Genomic DNA, 16054 nt, shown 5'->3' with positions numbered 1-16054 from the left:
ATTTTTCTTTAGAATTTGTGGCGCCATCTCTGTCGACTTCTCTTCTCTCTCTCTCTCTCCACCGCTTTCTTCACCATACAGCTCGGGACCAAAAAAGTGTCCTTATATGGAGAAATGGGGGCGTGTCCGTATGCTATTTGCCAATTTAGAGTGATTCTGACTCGCTGAGATACGGAAGGTGGTGAGAACCTTATTTTCATGAATCCCACGTTGATTTTTGCGTGCGCGTTTACTTTGTGCGCAAAGTAAGAACATTTCTACGCACATATTAGTGAATGAGGCCCAGTGGAAGTCCAACTAGCGGAACCTTTGACGCGTGAACCCGCAGCGGGAGGGGCGGGGGAATTGTTTCTCTGTTGCGCTTGGTGGTGCTCCGGGAAAATGCACTGAATGCAAAGATTAGGTTGAAGGCAGAAAACAACCCGGGGCTTGCAGGCCAACTCCGCTTTGGTTTTTACTTTTCTGATGGATAACGAGGGTGTTTTTTATCGGCAGCTGCCGAAAGTGGTAAGTCAACAGTGTAAAGTGAGAAATGTTGAGAGCGCTCGGGATTTAAAGGTGTTTCTGAAGAAGAAATGTTCATGTTTTGACTGTGACCAGGAGCTTCATGCTCACCTGAACGGCTCCGTGAGCTCCCAAACCATCGAGAAGCTCATCAGACAAAAGCCGCATCTCGACATTGATCACAGCGCGACTGCGATCGGCAAAGGCCAGCAGAGGACGCTGGATGAGTGCGTATACATGTCTGCACGTCACTCTGAAGTTCATTTGAAATCCCATTTATCATATCTTAAACTAAGTTATGTAAACACGAATGAGTAAACTTTGAGTGGGTATTTTTTTTTTTTTTTCCACATGAAAAGAAGAAAATCAACTAAGTAGACAAGAGAAGCAGCCGAAGAGCGATAAAAGTGTTAATATTAAAACCACACGACTCGTGTGTCCGCAGGTGTTTTGAAGTCTTCAAGGTCATCCATAAATTGGTGGACACGGAGGAGGATATCCTGATGGTGAGGATTGGCGTACACGTTTTATTTTTTATTTTTATTTTTTTTGCATCTTAACGTTTCTCAGAATATCAACAACAGCTGTTTGGTTTTTTTCTATAGGTGACTACAGATGTTATCAAGGAGTTTGCAGCTGATGGTGTCAAATATTTAGAACTAAGAAGTACTCCAAGGGAGGTGAAAGACACGGGTAAGGATGCCTGATGATTTGATGGCACGGTTTTACTGTCAGGTTTGTTTCACCAGCTCATCAGGGTCACCAGGTTTATTCTTTTTTTCCTAGGACTGACAAAGAAGAGTTATATTGAAACCGTCATCAAAGCCATCCAGCAGTGTAAAAATGAGGGCGTGGACATTGACGTCAGGTTGGCTCACTCGATATTATAAGATCCGGCACTCGTGGTCCCACGGTCTTATCATTTTCCTAAACAGAACTCTTGCAATAAGCAACTCGGTTTTGCAAAAACACTTTACCACCCGGGCCTCTGACTTTTTACTTCATGTTCCACACAGACACATGTTGAGCTGACCCAGACTGAATCGCTTTACTATGGCTTTAAAAATACTGTGATACACACTTTAGTCCTCAAGCTTCCAGAGGCAAGTTATCACTAAGAAATAAATGTAATGATTATGAATATATGAGCATAGGAATAATGACAAACCTTCAGCTTCTTACCGAGTTTACGTTTGCAGGCTGTGTTGGACACGTCGTCATTGGCTCGTGTTAAAACCACCAAAATTGTGCATAAAGTTTTACTCTAGTGAACGCTGGCCACAGTGGTGCATGATACTAAATCTTATTCATCTTGAAGGTTTCTGGTGGCGATTGACCGTAGGAATGGAACTGAAGTTGCCATGGAGACAGTGAAGCTGGCTGAGGAGTTCATGCTGTCATCTGATGGTTTGGTTGTGGGACTTGACCTCAGTGGAGATCCATCGGTTAGTCACACAGTTTGGCCTGAGGTGGAAATGCCAAATAATATTTGACTACACATTGCACTGAGTTAATCTTTCAAGCCACTGGCACATTACTTGAGTACTTTTACAGGAGTTTTTTGCACAACTTAGTTTGTGTACTTGTTTATTAATGTAACAATTAAAAACGTTTTGTTTTTTTTTGTTTTCAAAGTAGCTAAAAAGAAAAGGCCCAATGTAATGTCACTTACCCATGATCATTTACATAACATGTTAGCTGTTGAATTTACTTCAGTAAAAACTTCTCATTACCTTGAATAATGGTAGTGAGGGACGTAATTAAAAGTGTAGTGTCATATTTGGAAAAATCCATTACTGGTTTTTTTTTTATTTTGCCAGAAAAATCAAAGAATTATTGTAAAGTTTATACCTCCAAACATCAATTACTCAATCGACAGAAATATCATCGAGGACAATTCTATTGTGTCATTATTATTATAATATTATGCCTTAATATTTCACATAGTAAAAAGAAAAATCATTTTAAGGTGGGCCATGGCAAAGACCTTCTTCCTGCTCTACAGAGGGCCAAAAACTGTGGACTGAAGTTGTCACTGCACCTCTCAGAAGTATGACCATTGTTTTTTTTACAATTTTAGACACATTATGTGCAAGAGGGGGATCATTAAGATAAAAAAATTGTTGCAGGTCCCGTCGCAGCTGGAGGAGTCTGATTTGCTGTTGAATCTTCCTCCAGATAGAATTGGTCACGGCACCTTCTTACATCCTGAAGTGGGCGGATCTCAAAGCCTCGTTGACAAAGTGGTGAAGAACAACATCCCACTGGGTAAGACTCGGGTGAAATCATTAGTTTTGTGTGACCAGTACTAAGTTGACATGGATCTTACTTCCTCGTCTTTACTTTCTTGTAGAGCTCTGCCTGACATCAAATGTCAAAGGACAAACTGTGCCATGCTACGTCAAACATCACTTCAAGTACTGGTACCAGTTGGGACACCCAAGTGTAATTTGTGTAAGTTTCCTCTTCCTCTTATTGCTCCTCACAATCAGTAAAGCTTTTTTTAAAGGTAAACACATTATTAATTGGGTATGGGTAATATTTAAAATAATTAAATACAAATATGATAACCAGAGTTTGAGCATTGATGCCAAAATTGGACTTCATTTGGTACCTTACTTTAGTTGGCAGAATCCCCCATCTAAAACCCTTTCATTTTAACAAACTTCTGTGTTAATGTTGTCTTAATATAGTCATAAAACTGCCTCAACTCAGTACAGAGATTATTTTAACTAATTAAAATTTGTAATTCAATTTTTGCTAAGGTTTAATACTCAGTTATAACTTTTATCATTTGTTTACTTTGTGAAGTAGTAGTAGTAGTAGTGGTCTTCCAGCAATGTGGCAGTGCACTCTCATTTGCTTGTGGGACTTTGAAGTGATTAAAAACAAAAACAAGAATGATGCCGCAGAAGCTGAAATACTCAATACTTTTAGATTAAGTTAAGCTTCAAAAACACTGGAATCCTACAACTGCCATAATGCAACCCAGTACCTGTCATTGCACCCTACCTGCCTGTTAAATGCAAATTTATAACTCAAGTTTTCCTGGCAAAGAACTAAAGTCTCAAAAATGTCACTAATGCTTTGAAAGCCTGAGCAGTGCCCCTTGTGATGAGTAAACATTCATGTGTAAAATCAGTGTCCCTTTTTTAAAGAAAAACTTATGGGAGACCTGTGAGAAAAATCAAAGATCAACCTTGAATAATTTCTTGTTCTTGTTCACGTTACAGACTGATGATAAAGGAGTCTTTAGTACGGACTTGTCTCAGGAATATCAGCTGGCTGCTTCCACATTTGGTCTCAGTCGTAAAGATGTATGGAAGCTCTCCCAGCAGGCCATAGACTGTATCTTCGCACCAGAGGACGTGAAACGGCAGCTCAAACAGAAGTGGAACGATTTACACACTCAGGTGTTCAAGTGACCGATTCAGTGGAGCCAAAGGCCAATCACATACCTCAGGTTTTATACAAGTATTGAGAGAAATCATGACATTAACTGAAAGAGAACTGTAAAAATACAGTAACTTGTTTGACATGAGTGAAAGTAAATGATACTTTACTACATCAGGCTGAAGTGTGTTATTTTCTGCTGATTTGTTACACACAGGTCAGAGGAACAAACTGGTTGTGGCATCCAGAAATGCCGGTATACTTGGGGAACACAATAAAAAAAATAAAAAAAATCGTAATAAAATAGGATATTCAGTCTTGAAGGTAAACCGAAGTGTCTGCAAGTCAATCCAAGGTGTCCAAATTCTCTAAATTACACATGCAGTCCTGCAAATGCAGCTGCACTATTTAATCTCTACTCTTTATTCACGCCTTCTTTCCAAATTTCCCATGCTTGTCCTTGTTGTTCTTGAATTTTCCACGTTGCATTTCTTTCTTTTTTAGTTTCCCATGTTGAGGAGCCCCATTGCTCGCTGTGGCGTTTCCTCCTTCCCATTTCCTCTTCTTATCACTGTTGGTAGTATCACATGATTAGAAACATGTTTCTACAAACAAACACTTGATTCCCCCCCCCTCCCTCAATATCCTGGAAGCCACTGTACCTTTTGATGCTGACCATAGCTGTGTTCCCTGCTTTCTTCAGCACCTGGTCCCACTCTTCATCATTTCCACGAATCCTGTACCTGAAAATACAAAGAAAACCATGGCAACGACAGTAAATACTGCTCGGATTTAAAATTGTATAGACAAGTGATGACCGAGGCGTCCTCTGAACCTCATACTCACTCCTCCAGGTCCATTTCCTTTACTCTCTCTACATCCTGCTTGTGCTTTTCCTCAAACTCCTTCGCTGCTTCATTCTGTGGACAGAAAAATATGATCTTTTTAGTTTTAAACAAATACAGTATTACCCTGCGTCTAGACAGAAAGGATTTCAGCTGCGTTTTTGAGTTGTCCATTTCGCACGCATTTGACGGAACAACAGGCTCTTTTGGAAACACATACACCCGTCTACACTGTTGACGTGACGGGCTCGTATGATATACACGCTACACGCATGTAGCTGCAACCCTGAAGGGTATCCTTTAGGCTTGAAATCTATTTTACACGTGTAACTAAAACAACTAGTGTTTTGGGCTCTGAGCTCCTCTGACCTATGCTCAACGCTACCTGAACGCCTCTAGTGTAGAAACAGAATGACCACTTGCAGCTGCTGGTGCTCTGCTAATGTGCTGCTTCAGCACAGCTTTAGGCACAAGGCTGCAACACAATTTCTTGTTCTGGTAAACAATGTGTTGATCATTTTAGAGAAATGTTTAGTTTGTCGATGTCTGAAAACGGTGAAAAAAGGCCCATCACACTGCCATGGAACTTACATTTTATATTTTTAAATTAAACATTGTATTTGACCAACAGTCCTAAAGACAAACATATTAAATGCATTATATAAAACTAAAAGGATGAGCAGGGTTTCAAATTTGACAGCCAAAAGTTTGGTGTTTTTGCTTTATTATTATCAAAACTGCACATACCAGATCTTCATTAAGGCTTCTGACAGTTGGCTCCATGGTGACGTCTTTAGTGGCGGCCATTTGTGCCTCTATCGCTTTTTCTTGGATGCTGGTGAACACCTGGTACAGAAAGGGGGAATACAATAGTAAGTTATACTATTGCAGCTGTTTTAATAATAAGCTGCATGACATCTTTGTAGTAGGTTTTACAATATGACTTTTAATGTTGGTGTCAACTCACTTGCACAATCTTGCGGATGAGACGGTTGAAGAGGCCCATGAGCTGCGAACTTGGGAGAGCAATCTCCTTTTCTAGCTGGTTCACAGACTTGTGCTGCAGTCCGATTCCCAGCAGTAACGCCTGGAGAACAACGGGCATCAGCACATCAACATTTACAACGGAACGGCTACAACACGGCAACATCTGGGAAGCAGAACTTTTTTTTTGGGGGGGGGAGGGACATACACACTGTGCTGCCGAGAAGGAGGTGTCACCGAGCTGCTTGAGGCAGAACATGCGCGCCACGGTTGGGATCAGGTCCATGATGAGGTGGTAGTCCACCATGCTCCTCGAATACAACTCAAGACGTTTGAGGTCGTAGGGGCTGAGGTGGGCTGCCAGCTCGGAGCTGCTGAGAACTGTTGAGATCAGAGACGAGTCAGATTCATTTTTGTAATACGCTGAAGAAATCTGATTTGTGTATACGGTAGGCAGAAGAGTCTTACTGCTCGACTCCTCCTTGGACTTCTTATTCTGCAACACGTTGAGTGCCAGGCTTGGGTGGAAGCTGCTGAACTGGTAGGAGAGCAGGGACAGGAAGCGCCGGCGGAAATCTACAGTGCAGAAAATCAACACTGTTCAGGAGGACTTTGATGGGATCAAACAAACCAGTTCTCCTGACGTAGCGCAGTGAAAGTTCACCTTTCCAGAAGGCAGAGAGCCACCGGCTCTGCTCCGGGGCTTCGTCTGCATTCAGCTCCTTCAGCATCACACAAGAGTGCTCCCCCGTCAGGTCATTCTAGACACAACCACACACACCAGGAATGAGAGAATCTGCCAGCAGCACAGTGCACAGAAACAAGCAAAAAGGATTAAATGGTTGAACTTACAGGGGTTTGTCTTAAGTAGACCGGAGTGTAACCTGCTTTCTTCCAGAACCTGTCAGGTTGAAAACAGTTTTGACACTTTAAATGCTGCAAAAATGTTTTTAAAAAAAACACCGCCCTTCCTTCCCCACGTTTAACTCACTTGAGCAGTTGTGCAGTAAGACCGTAGGAAACTCCTAAATAGTCCAGCCTCTCCGCTCTCCTCTCACTCAGCTTCAGCAGCAGAGGTGGCAGCTCTTTTCGTGGCGTGATCACCTCCTCCAGTAGACTGACCGCCTGGACAACAACAAAGATTCTGTCACAGCCGTGTGTGTTTAACCTGCAGCACGTCTTTCAGGCATTCTTGATTCACGCCTTACCTCACTGCTGACGGAGGTGATTTCATTGTGGTTTGACTGTGCGCTCTCATCCATGGTGGGAAACTTGCCCTCGTAGTACATCTGCAGCAGCTGGAGAGCTCTGGAGCCGTAGCCCATCTGGTGGACAGGTTGATACTTAAGTTACAGAAGGTGTTATATTCTAACAAAAGTACAAAAGGACTAATGTTCAGACACTTCCCTCGGGTAAAGGTTCCTCAGCCTCAGTGTGATTTGCAGGGCCAAAGCTCTCAGAAAGACTAAGCTAATTACTCACCCAATATACCAAAAATCATAAACATATCATATTCCCACTGAATGCTGTACTGTACTTTATGTTTGATGTTGCAGGTTTTTAAAAATGCAGTGTACAACAATGCCGCAGAAAATGCTACTTGACCAGTTAGCATCAAAGCCCTGCATGACCTGCCCTGAAAGTCCCCAAAACAGTAAAGACTGCCCACCGATCAGTCTTTCAGCAGGTAAAACTTTCTCCCCAAAACTTAATTTAGACTGTGCTGGAAATATAAACAGGGGAACAGAGTTAAAAAATAAAAATAAAAAAAGGCTCCTGTTTCTGGGGAAAAGGGCCTGCTGTGGAAACACCGTACAGTGCATTACCTTTCTTGAATCAGTATTCCAAGTTGCGTCGCTTGATTAAAATCAGCACCTGCGTTAAATGCATTTTTGTGACGTGTGTATTTACGATTTCACTGCAGTCCTAAAATTTGAGCATCGAAATTTTTGTCAAACTCTTAAAGTCGGCAACAGACGCCCTCGAAATGCTTCAGAAAGACCACAGCAATGAATCAACGGGCGGGTCGAGGTGTTTTGAGTGTCATTGGGGTTTGAAGAGGGGCAAAATGTCACCGTCCAAGACTGTAGAAGGCACGTCGGGTCAGGAGCACAAGCAAAGTGGGTGTCTTTGACCCTGGGGGACGAATTCACGGAGCAAAACCCCACAAATGGCAGACTGTCATTACCGAGTTCTACTGTGACGATCGGAGGTGTCTTGAGGGAAAGATTTGGTGCAAACAACTTGAACTGTGGCGTGATGGCAGCGGAGTTCTCCAACATGAGAACACACCTGCTCACAGCACGATGAGAAAGTCTACTCATCGGATTTGTCTTCCTGCAACTTCTTTCTGTTCCTCCAAAATACGGCACAGAATTTGAGGTGTGCTCTCTGCTCCCGTTTCAGGTCGATGGTGAAAAAGCAGACGTGTCACAAATATGTAACACAGGTACTGATCTTGGTCTTGGGAACTTTTTGATCACACCTCGTACATCCGGATATCATAATAATAATAATAATAATAATAATAATAATAATAATAAAAACAGGGAGCAAACACTCTGAGGCCTTTGCAAGTTCTTACCCCTTGGTAGTCTGGATTGACAGCTATTCGCACCACTCTGCCTCCAGACAGGCTGCCAAACTCCGGGTCTTGGAACTGCGGCGAGAAGAGAAGAGGATTCATCATTACACGGCAGAAACGTGAGCTGTGACGGTTTTGTCGAAAGCTTTGTGACCGGTGTGTACCTGTTCAGATACAGTCCAGGGAATGAGGTCGCCTGACGCCTTCTTCCCTCTGGAGAGACTGTTGAGGATAGACTGCTTTGATATTTCCCCCTCGAGACACACCTGAAGGAGTAGAGGGACACATGCCGGTATGAATCAAAACCAAAAGCTGGTTTGTCACAAACAAATGCATTGTCCGGGGCTCAAGCTTGTGATTCAGGTGTCTTTTTTTTTTTTTTTTTTTAAATCCATGGCAGCCATTAAAAACAGCAAGAATTGAATAAGGGATCCAGAGTGTCTCCTATTACCTGCACCACAGCGAGGACCTCAGGCAGTGAGTTCTGTGTGGGAGGAACCGGTGGCAGGAGGCAGAAGAGGTGATGGGCCGGAGCGTCAGACAACATCTGCAAGTCGTTGGGGGAATTCTGGAGACACAGATAAACAATGAGTCAGCAAACAGACACACAAATGACACAGCATTGTGTGCTAGACATTATGCACCCCGTGGATAAGAAAGTTAAAACTATTATCACCTTGTAGTGCGATGCCACATAGAGAGCCATCAACCTCTGCAAGAAAGCCTCAGACGCTCTGTGGTAACAGAACAGTGTGTCTCTGTTCACATAATATCTGGACAGTGAGAGTTAAAGACGTGATGACAGTCCACAGTGCTGGTGGTCTACAGTGTGACAGGAAAAGAATCAACAGATTTATGACGAGATTTCTGAGATGCTGCAGTCAAAACATGTTTTGATTTACTAGAATTCACCTGAGAGTCTATTCGGCTCAGATGAATACATTTGATAGTTTAGATGGTTCATCAATTTATAAATCAATTGACACTCATTACCCCGTTTGGAAAGTGTGAACGTTGTGTACTGTACTGTACTCGGGCACAGTCTGACCCTCTGTGCCCGGATCCATTTGGAGAGGCGGACTCGGGTCCAGATTAGTGAAACATCTACTGTGGTACGCATCAGGTGGGAAAGCTGGCTGAACTAAAATCAGGATGTGTAACGCTGGTGAGGATTAAGCATCAACATTACATCATCCACTTTCCTTCATGACAGATGATGCTTGTAGACAGGCGGGTGTGTTGAGTGTCATCCTTATTTGTGTACCCAAAACAAGAGTAGCTCCGTGCAGTAGTATTCCATTGTAAACTTTGCTGTAGGACCCGCATCAATTGGATTTGGCACAATTTTTATTGTGTACAAGTGTCATGTGGATGATGACATAGGCCTACTCGGCTGTTCATCATCATATCACAATACAGATTAATCGTACCCGTTGTGGATGTAGATGTGATTGGCAGCGTCAAAATAAATTAAAAAAAATAGGGTTTTTTTAGACAATCCCAGAGGTTAGTAATATCCTAAATATTCACTTGGTTTTTGAAAACTACTTTGATTTTAGTCCATTTTCAACAGGGTTTGAATACATGATTTTGAATTGACGTAGCTGTATCTCTGACTTTAATGTTTTCAATCAATTGCAGCTGGTTGACATTAAACGGCAGATAATATTCAATCATGCGTGTTTACTTTGAAGCAAAAATGCCAGACTTTCGTCAGTTTCAGCGATATGTGACGATTTGTTGATTTCCTTTGTAAAACGATGTTTAGGTTTTGCATGTCCTGTTGGTTTTTAGAAATTTGTAGAAGGCAAAATTATTACGATATATTCAGAGATTTTATATATCAAGCCTCTATATAAGAAAATATTCAGCAGGTTAATTGATAATGAAAATCATCATGCGTTGCAGTCCTTCTCTGAACGGGTTGTGCACAGAAATGTACAAAAACACTTTGTACAGGAGTAATCCTCGCCCAACACCTAAATCACACATGTAGCATTGGAGCCTCAGTTACTATAAGTCTGAAAGATTTTTTTTTTAAAAAGGTTTGAAGACAATGAAGGATACAGGTCACAGGTCTGTGGGAGCGGGCAGCCAGAAATGAGCCTGGGAATGCTGAGACAGTCGAGACAGAGCAGCTCGTTCAGCCACTTCTCAACGGCGTCTCCTGGAGCGTACCGAATGGACTCGTGCAGAGAGACCTCGTGGAGAGAGCGCGCTGTGGAGGCAGAGAGGAAAACGGCGATCAGTTAAGACGACAGAGGCACACTGAACACGCACATGATAAAAGGATGAGGCACCAACCTGCCGCTAGTCTCTCTGTGCTGGTGGTCCTGTTCTCCGCCGACATGCTCTGCTGGCTGTCTGCACTCTGCTGCCTCAACTGCTGAAGCAGTTTGAGGGAAAGAGAGCGGCCAGTGCCTTCGTACCTGCACACATGAAGAACATCAGTGATCAAACATAAAAAAAAGAATTCACAGTGAAAGGAGTGAACAAGATACATGTAATAAGCAGCCACTTCTGCCAACTATTGTGATGACAGATTAGTCGTTCAAGTCATTCTTAAAGCAAAAGGTTAAAGATTCACTGGTTACAACTTCTCTAGAGTATTTTACATTTTTCGAAGTAACAACTGGTTGAACAAAAACATTTCAGTCCCCCTTCTGGATTTTTATTAAATCCATATTACGCTAAACTCTAAAAATCATGGTGTGTGACAGTATTAAATCAAAATTAATGTGGTATTTGCTTGTCACTCAGCCTCATGACTGACCCGTTGATGGTGGAGGCCATGAAAACCAGATAAGGCCCCAGCAGTTTCTTCACCAGAGGAAGAGGAATAGCCGCGGCCTCGTCGATGACCAGCAGCTCCGCCTGGCCCAGTTTCACTGCATCACCTGGGTGGATGTACTGTTGGTCACAGTGACAGGAAGGTTAGATGTGCATATTTCATCTATATTTCAGGAAATAAAGAAAAGCGTTCTGGTCTGGTTTACCTGAATCGTCTGCCGATGCTCTTTGAAGATGTTTACCCGCACCACTGCTTTGTTGAACTCTGGATTCAGAGACTGGATGATTTCATAGTCGAGATGCTCCTACAAACGCAAACAGGAATATTAAGTTGCACATGCTCACAGCATGGTCATACCAGCACTGATACGGAGCAGATGGTCACACAGTCTACCTGATACTGCAGGGCATCGAAGCCTTTGAAGATGAATTCAAACATGGTGTGAAGGTTGTCCGGGCTCGGTGAGGTCACAAAGATATTGGAGTAGCTGTAAAAAAATGTCAGATAATGATTGGCGACAACTGACGACTATGTAACCAACAAAAGTGATACTTTTATGACATTATAAAACTGATCCGTACCCGAAAGCCACAGCTCCCGCAACAGCCAGCCCGAGAGCAGCAGACTTTCCTCGACCACGGGCAGCAGTCATAGCCACGGTGCTCCTCAGGGTCTTCTCGGATATTCCTTCAATAAACTTCAGCACTGCCTTCGCCTGCGGGACAAGCATTCAAACTGACAACTGGGACACCTACTGATGTGGCGTTCGTTAGACACCATCATGATCATTGAACTAAAAAAATTCACGTTACTTGAAACGGCTCAAGTTATGTCAAATTTTGAATTTTACAGGTGCATTCATAAGAAATCGAAACTGGTGAATATACAGTGCATCCGGAATGTATTTACAGCATTCAGGCCAAAGAGTTCAATCTTTGTTTCATCAGACCGGAGATTTTAGTTTCTCATGGTCAGAGAGTCCTTCAGGTGCCTTTTGGTAAACTCCAGGTGGGCTGTCATGACCCTTTTACTGAGGAGTGGCTTCCGTCTGGCCACTCTACCATACAGGCCTGCTTGGTGGAGTGCTGCAGAGATGGTTGTCCTTCTGGAAGGTTCTCCTCTCTCCACAGAGCAACGTTGGAGCTCTGTCAGTGACCATCGGGTTCTTGGTCACCTCCCTGACTAAGGCCCTTCTCCCCCGATTGCTCAGTTTGGCCGGGCGGCCGACTCTAGGAAGAGTCCTGGTGGTTCCAAACTTCTTCCATTTATGGATGATGGAGGCCACTGTGCTCATTGGGACCTTCAATGCTGCAGACATTTTTCTGTACCCTTCCCCAGATCTGTGCCTCGATACAATCCCGTCTCAGAGGTCTACAGACAATTCTTTGGACTTCATGGCTTGGTTTGTGCTCTGACATGCACTGTCAACTGTGGGACCTTATATAGACGGTGTGTGTCTTTCCAAATCATGTCCAATCAACTGAATTTACTACAGGTGGACTCCAATCAAGTTGTAGAAACATCTCAGGGATGATCAGTGGAAACAGGATGCACCTGAGATCAATTTTGAATGTCATGGTAAATGCTGTGAATACTTATGTACATTTTTAATAGATTTGCAAAAATTTCAAAAAAAATGTTTTTCACGTTATCATTATGGGGTATTGTGTGTAGAATTTTGAGGAAAAAAATAATTGAATCCATTTTGGAATAAGGCTGTAACATAACAAAATGTGGAAAAAGTGAAGCGCTGTGAATACTTTCCGGATGCACTGTATCTTAAAAAAAAGGCTCTGACCTGGTCCATGGTCCTGCAGGCATCCACCAACACACCGACAGGCTGAGTGTCCTGAAGAGACTCCTTCAGATCCTTTAGCTCCTGTTCACGAGGGGACAGACCTTCCTCCTGAGGGGGAAGTGACAGACGGTCAGAGGAGAACATAGCGCCAAAAAGGTAGCAAACTTATACACCACTGCAAAAGCCAAATCTGTCCATGAATATTACAAATAAGTTTGTGATTTGTTGATTTCTACTTAAACATCAGAGTTCTATTGTTATGATAATTCTGTTTATTTTTGGTAGAACAAATACTACAATTTTATTTTGGTTACAGTTATTGTTATGTGTAAATTCATTCCTGCAGTTATTGAGATCATGTGACATGTATAAGTAACAAGTTTAGATGTTTTGAATAGTGATTCAGCTTAAAACAAGTAGTGGACAAAAATAGGTTTTTGACCCTACGATGTACAACTTAAGACAACCAGAACCATTTGGATATTTTCAATATTATCCTAAGAGAGAAGCTCAGATGGAATGGAAATTTAAAAATGTATTTTTGGATATACGGAATAATAAATGGAAAACCCAGAACATTTGAAACAGGCCTTAATACGTCAAGGTTTGCATGATAAGAGCACATTTTTAAATGAACCCTAAAGAAACAGAAAGCCAGTGAGCAGAACACTGAAACCAGTTAGTATGAGATTTATATTTTATACAAACAAGCAGATAATTGTGCTTTTTACTTTTATCAAAGTGGATTGTGTGCACAGATGAAGGCTGCAAGTAACAATTGTTGTTTTTTATCATGAATCTATCAGTTACTTTTGGTTAATTGTTTAGGTTACAAAATGACAGGAAATAGTGAAAATGTCTCAGAGCATGTTTCCTACAATCCAAAACGATATCTTCATATTGCAATTTTTGTTGAACCAAAAGCCAATCAGGTTGTGACATTTGATTTAATGTGATATAAAACACGGTACATATTCACCTCACTTTTCCTTGATACATGATTTCAACGTATAATCCATTGTAAAACTCGCTGCCAATTCATTTTCTGTCGATAAGCTAATCCATTAAACGACTAATCGTTTCTACTCTGATAAACGTACCTGAGTCTTTGGAGGCACTGGCCTGATGTTTGCCACGTGGCTGGAGATTGGCAGGATGTTGAGCTGGTCGTCAATGGCAACACAGTTTTTGCAGGACGCCAGAGACAGAATGAACCTAAAAATACCAAATTTGATAACATTGTTAGATTTTCATTGCGTTGACCAAATATGCGGCATAAGAGTAAGAAGCAGCTACCTCTCATTGAACCTTCCAATCACATCCTGGTGAGCCTCTGTCCGGTATCGGGAGTGCACGTCCTGCAGGAAAACAAGCCACAACGGTCCCACATCATCTGACAAGCAAACGGAGTCTGACGCGAGGAGATAAATCAAGTTAAAGACTTACCATAGTCATCGTGTACAGCTGCTTGAGAGAGTTCATTGTCCTCAGCAGTATGACCACGATACCGCCTCCTTCTACAGTCTCAACTGTTCTTGCCAAGAGGTTGGGGGTGAGCGCTTCAAAGTCCTGCATGACAAGTGGAATAAGAAATATAGCTTGAAAACACCGGATTCATTGATATCAGCTTCATGTTGACCTACAGCAGCAGTTCCCTCTTTTGTGACCCCATTAAATTGACTCGTGTTTCTCGTGAACCCTCTTCTCAGACTGCACCTACGATCAACTCCACCGCAGACTGACATCTCAGAGGGGAAAAAGGGGCAAAGATATCAGGAGCATTTAGAAACGTTAACAGCACTTTGTGCAGAAGAACTTTACTTTCATTATGCATCTTCAATCCCTCCCAGGTTCTGACCACAAAGTTGGGAGCTACTTGTCTAGAGGAAGAGGTAAAACGGAAGCTATTGTGCCGACAGCACCGAATTTCATAAGCACACGCTCTTCACTCTGTTCAACCCCTGACGAACGGGCGGAGGAGAAAGATTTACCTGTAAGACGCACATCCCGAAGGTGTTCCCCAGGATCTTGTGCGTCTCGTTGTAGTAACAGTAGCGGATGTTGGTTGCAGCGATGAAGAGTTCAAACGGGTCGTCCTGATTCAGATTCAATGTGCCAGTTTTGATCTTCTTCTGCAGCTGTCTCATGCGCTTTTTCCGATTGCTGTTTCAGACACACGTGACAAAAATCACATGCCGGCCTGTTTCCGATACAACACACTGAAAACAACTAAATCTCTGTGAGGAGTTTACAACTCACCTGCTGAAACCCAGGTCTTTTTTGTAGCACCAGAGCACAGAGGGTCGGGCTCTGACCGCAGCTTTAGACAGCATGTGATGTAGGATGACGACCTGGATCAGAGACGGGTTTGATTGTTTTTAAGCTGAATGACTGAAAATGAATCCCAACTCAAACCACGGTCATGGCTACTGACACAGGTTATATGTGCCTTGCTTGAACGGGGAGTGATAGATACCTGATCTCTCCCACGATCCCCCACCACCACGAACATGGTCCGGTGCTGCAAGGCGACTCCATTCTCAATCTGGACCCGAATCCGGTTGTCTACCTTCTTGCGGACTGTTGCCATCGTCTTCCTGCTACTGAGAGAATACAAAAACAAAAAAATACACACACACACACACACACACACACACACAAAAAAATCACCTTCACGATATCAGTTATACAGTGCGACGTAAACGGCGCAGTTATGACCATACAGGAACTATTCAATGGAGCTAATTTTGCAGGAGACGAGCACAACACGAGAAGCAAAGACTTTACAGTCAGATTGCAAATACCTTATGTTACAGACGAAGTGGTTGGGATTCAATCTTTTGTAAAAGTCCAACAAGTTAGCGGCTGAATTCACACGCCGGCCATCACGCTGTTGATATACTCACGTGGAGACTGCGGTTCATGGAGGACCCCGGTGTGACGTCGAAACGGCGCGACGTTCCTCCACAATGTAAATATCCAAAAGCCATTTTTTTTTTTTTTTTTTTTTTTTTTTTTACATTGTGGAGGATTTAATAGTTTATCGAGGCCAGAAAGTTTTTTTCTTTTTTGCATGAATGGGTATGCAGCTGTTGTTGCGTGCAGAATATCCACTTGTCCACTACTTAGTGCAGCAGAGTGAACAAAACCCACTC

The 16054-nt window shown here is 42.6% G+C and overlaps 2 protein-coding genes across 3 annotated transcripts; one reads left to right on the top strand and one right to left on the bottom strand.

The window, feature by feature from the left end:
- Positions 1 to 172: 172 nt before the first annotated feature.
- On the top strand, positions 173 to 3973 carry mapda (N6-Methyl-AMP deaminase). Its single transcript, XM_069708136.1, has 10 exons — positions 173 to 507; positions 601 to 731; positions 950 to 1010; positions 1110 to 1197; positions 1291 to 1372; positions 1823 to 1949; positions 2474 to 2554; positions 2634 to 2772; positions 2858 to 2958; positions 3738 to 3973. The coding sequence occupies exons 1-10, from the start codon at positions 466 to 468 to the stop codon at positions 3927 to 3929; spliced, it is 1044 nt and encodes a 347-aa protein (XP_069564237.1). The 5' UTR covers positions 173 to 465; the 3' UTR covers positions 3930 to 3973.
- Positions 3955 to 15840, bottom strand: nat10 (N-acetyltransferase 10). Of its 2 annotated transcripts, none has more exons than XM_069708133.1 (29): positions 15704 to 15840; positions 15376 to 15502; positions 15159 to 15250; positions 14891 to 15062; positions 14346 to 14468; positions 14196 to 14257; positions 14000 to 14114; positions 12900 to 13007; positions 11683 to 11816; positions 11495 to 11588; positions 11307 to 11405; positions 11084 to 11220; positions 10615 to 10739; positions 10378 to 10528; positions 8987 to 9083; positions 8762 to 8878; positions 8475 to 8576; positions 8311 to 8385; positions 6935 to 7051; positions 6718 to 6851; positions 6579 to 6627; positions 6391 to 6487; positions 6195 to 6302; positions 5935 to 6107; positions 5710 to 5829; positions 5490 to 5588; positions 4744 to 4817; positions 4560 to 4640; positions 3955 to 4468 (listed from the first exon to the last, which is right to left on the bottom strand). In XM_069708133.1, exons 2-29 carry the CDS (start codon positions 15487 to 15489, stop codon positions 4324 to 4326), a joined length of 3114 nt encoding a protein of 1037 aa, XP_069564234.1. In that variant the 5' UTR covers positions 15490 to 15502; positions 15704 to 15840; the 3' UTR covers positions 3955 to 4323. The 2 variants fall into 2 exon arrangements, with proteins under 2 accessions (XP_069564234.1, XP_069564233.1); XM_069708132.1 differs by having other exon boundaries at positions 15376 to 15499.
- Positions 15841 to 16054: the final 214 nt, after the last annotated feature.

The sequence above is a fragment of the Brachyistius frenatus genome, unplaced genomic scaffold, assembly GCF_029030835.1.
Source record: "Brachyistius frenatus isolate BFR_SWC_R1_liver_20210118 unplaced genomic scaffold, ASM2903083v1 Contig_74, whole genome shotgun sequence".
NCBI lineage: Eukaryota > Metazoa > Chordata > Actinopteri > Embiotocidae > Brachyistius > Brachyistius frenatus.
Note: the sequence above shows the minus strand (reverse complement) of the source record. Positions and strands in the feature narration are given on the sequence as shown.

Bases quoted from the DNA above. Each gene is read 5' to 3' on its own strand.
- mapda (XM_069708136.1), top strand. From the start codon at position 466: ATGGATAACGAGGGTGTTTTTTATCGGCAGCTGCCGAAAGTG. The intron at 2,773-2,857 runs GTAAGACTCGGG...ACTTTCTTGTAG, and splicing joins GAAGAACAACATCCCACTGG to AGCTCTGCCTGACATCAAAT. The intron at 2,959-3,737 runs GTAAGTTTCCTC...TTCACGTTACAG, and splicing joins GACACCCAAGTGTAATTTGT to ACTGATGATAAAGGAGTCTT.
- nat10 (XM_069708133.1), bottom strand. From the start codon at position 15,489: ATGGCAACAGTCCGCAAGAAGGTAGACAACCGGATTCGGGTCCAGATT. The intron at 11,221-11,306 runs GTAAACCAGACC...TGTGACCAACAG, and splicing joins AGCATCGGCAGACGATTCAG to TACATCCACCCAGGTGATGC. The intron at 5,830-5,934 runs GTATGTCCCTCC...GTTGTTCTCCAG, and splicing joins CCTTCTCGGCAGCACAGTGT to GCGTTACTGCTGGGAATCGG.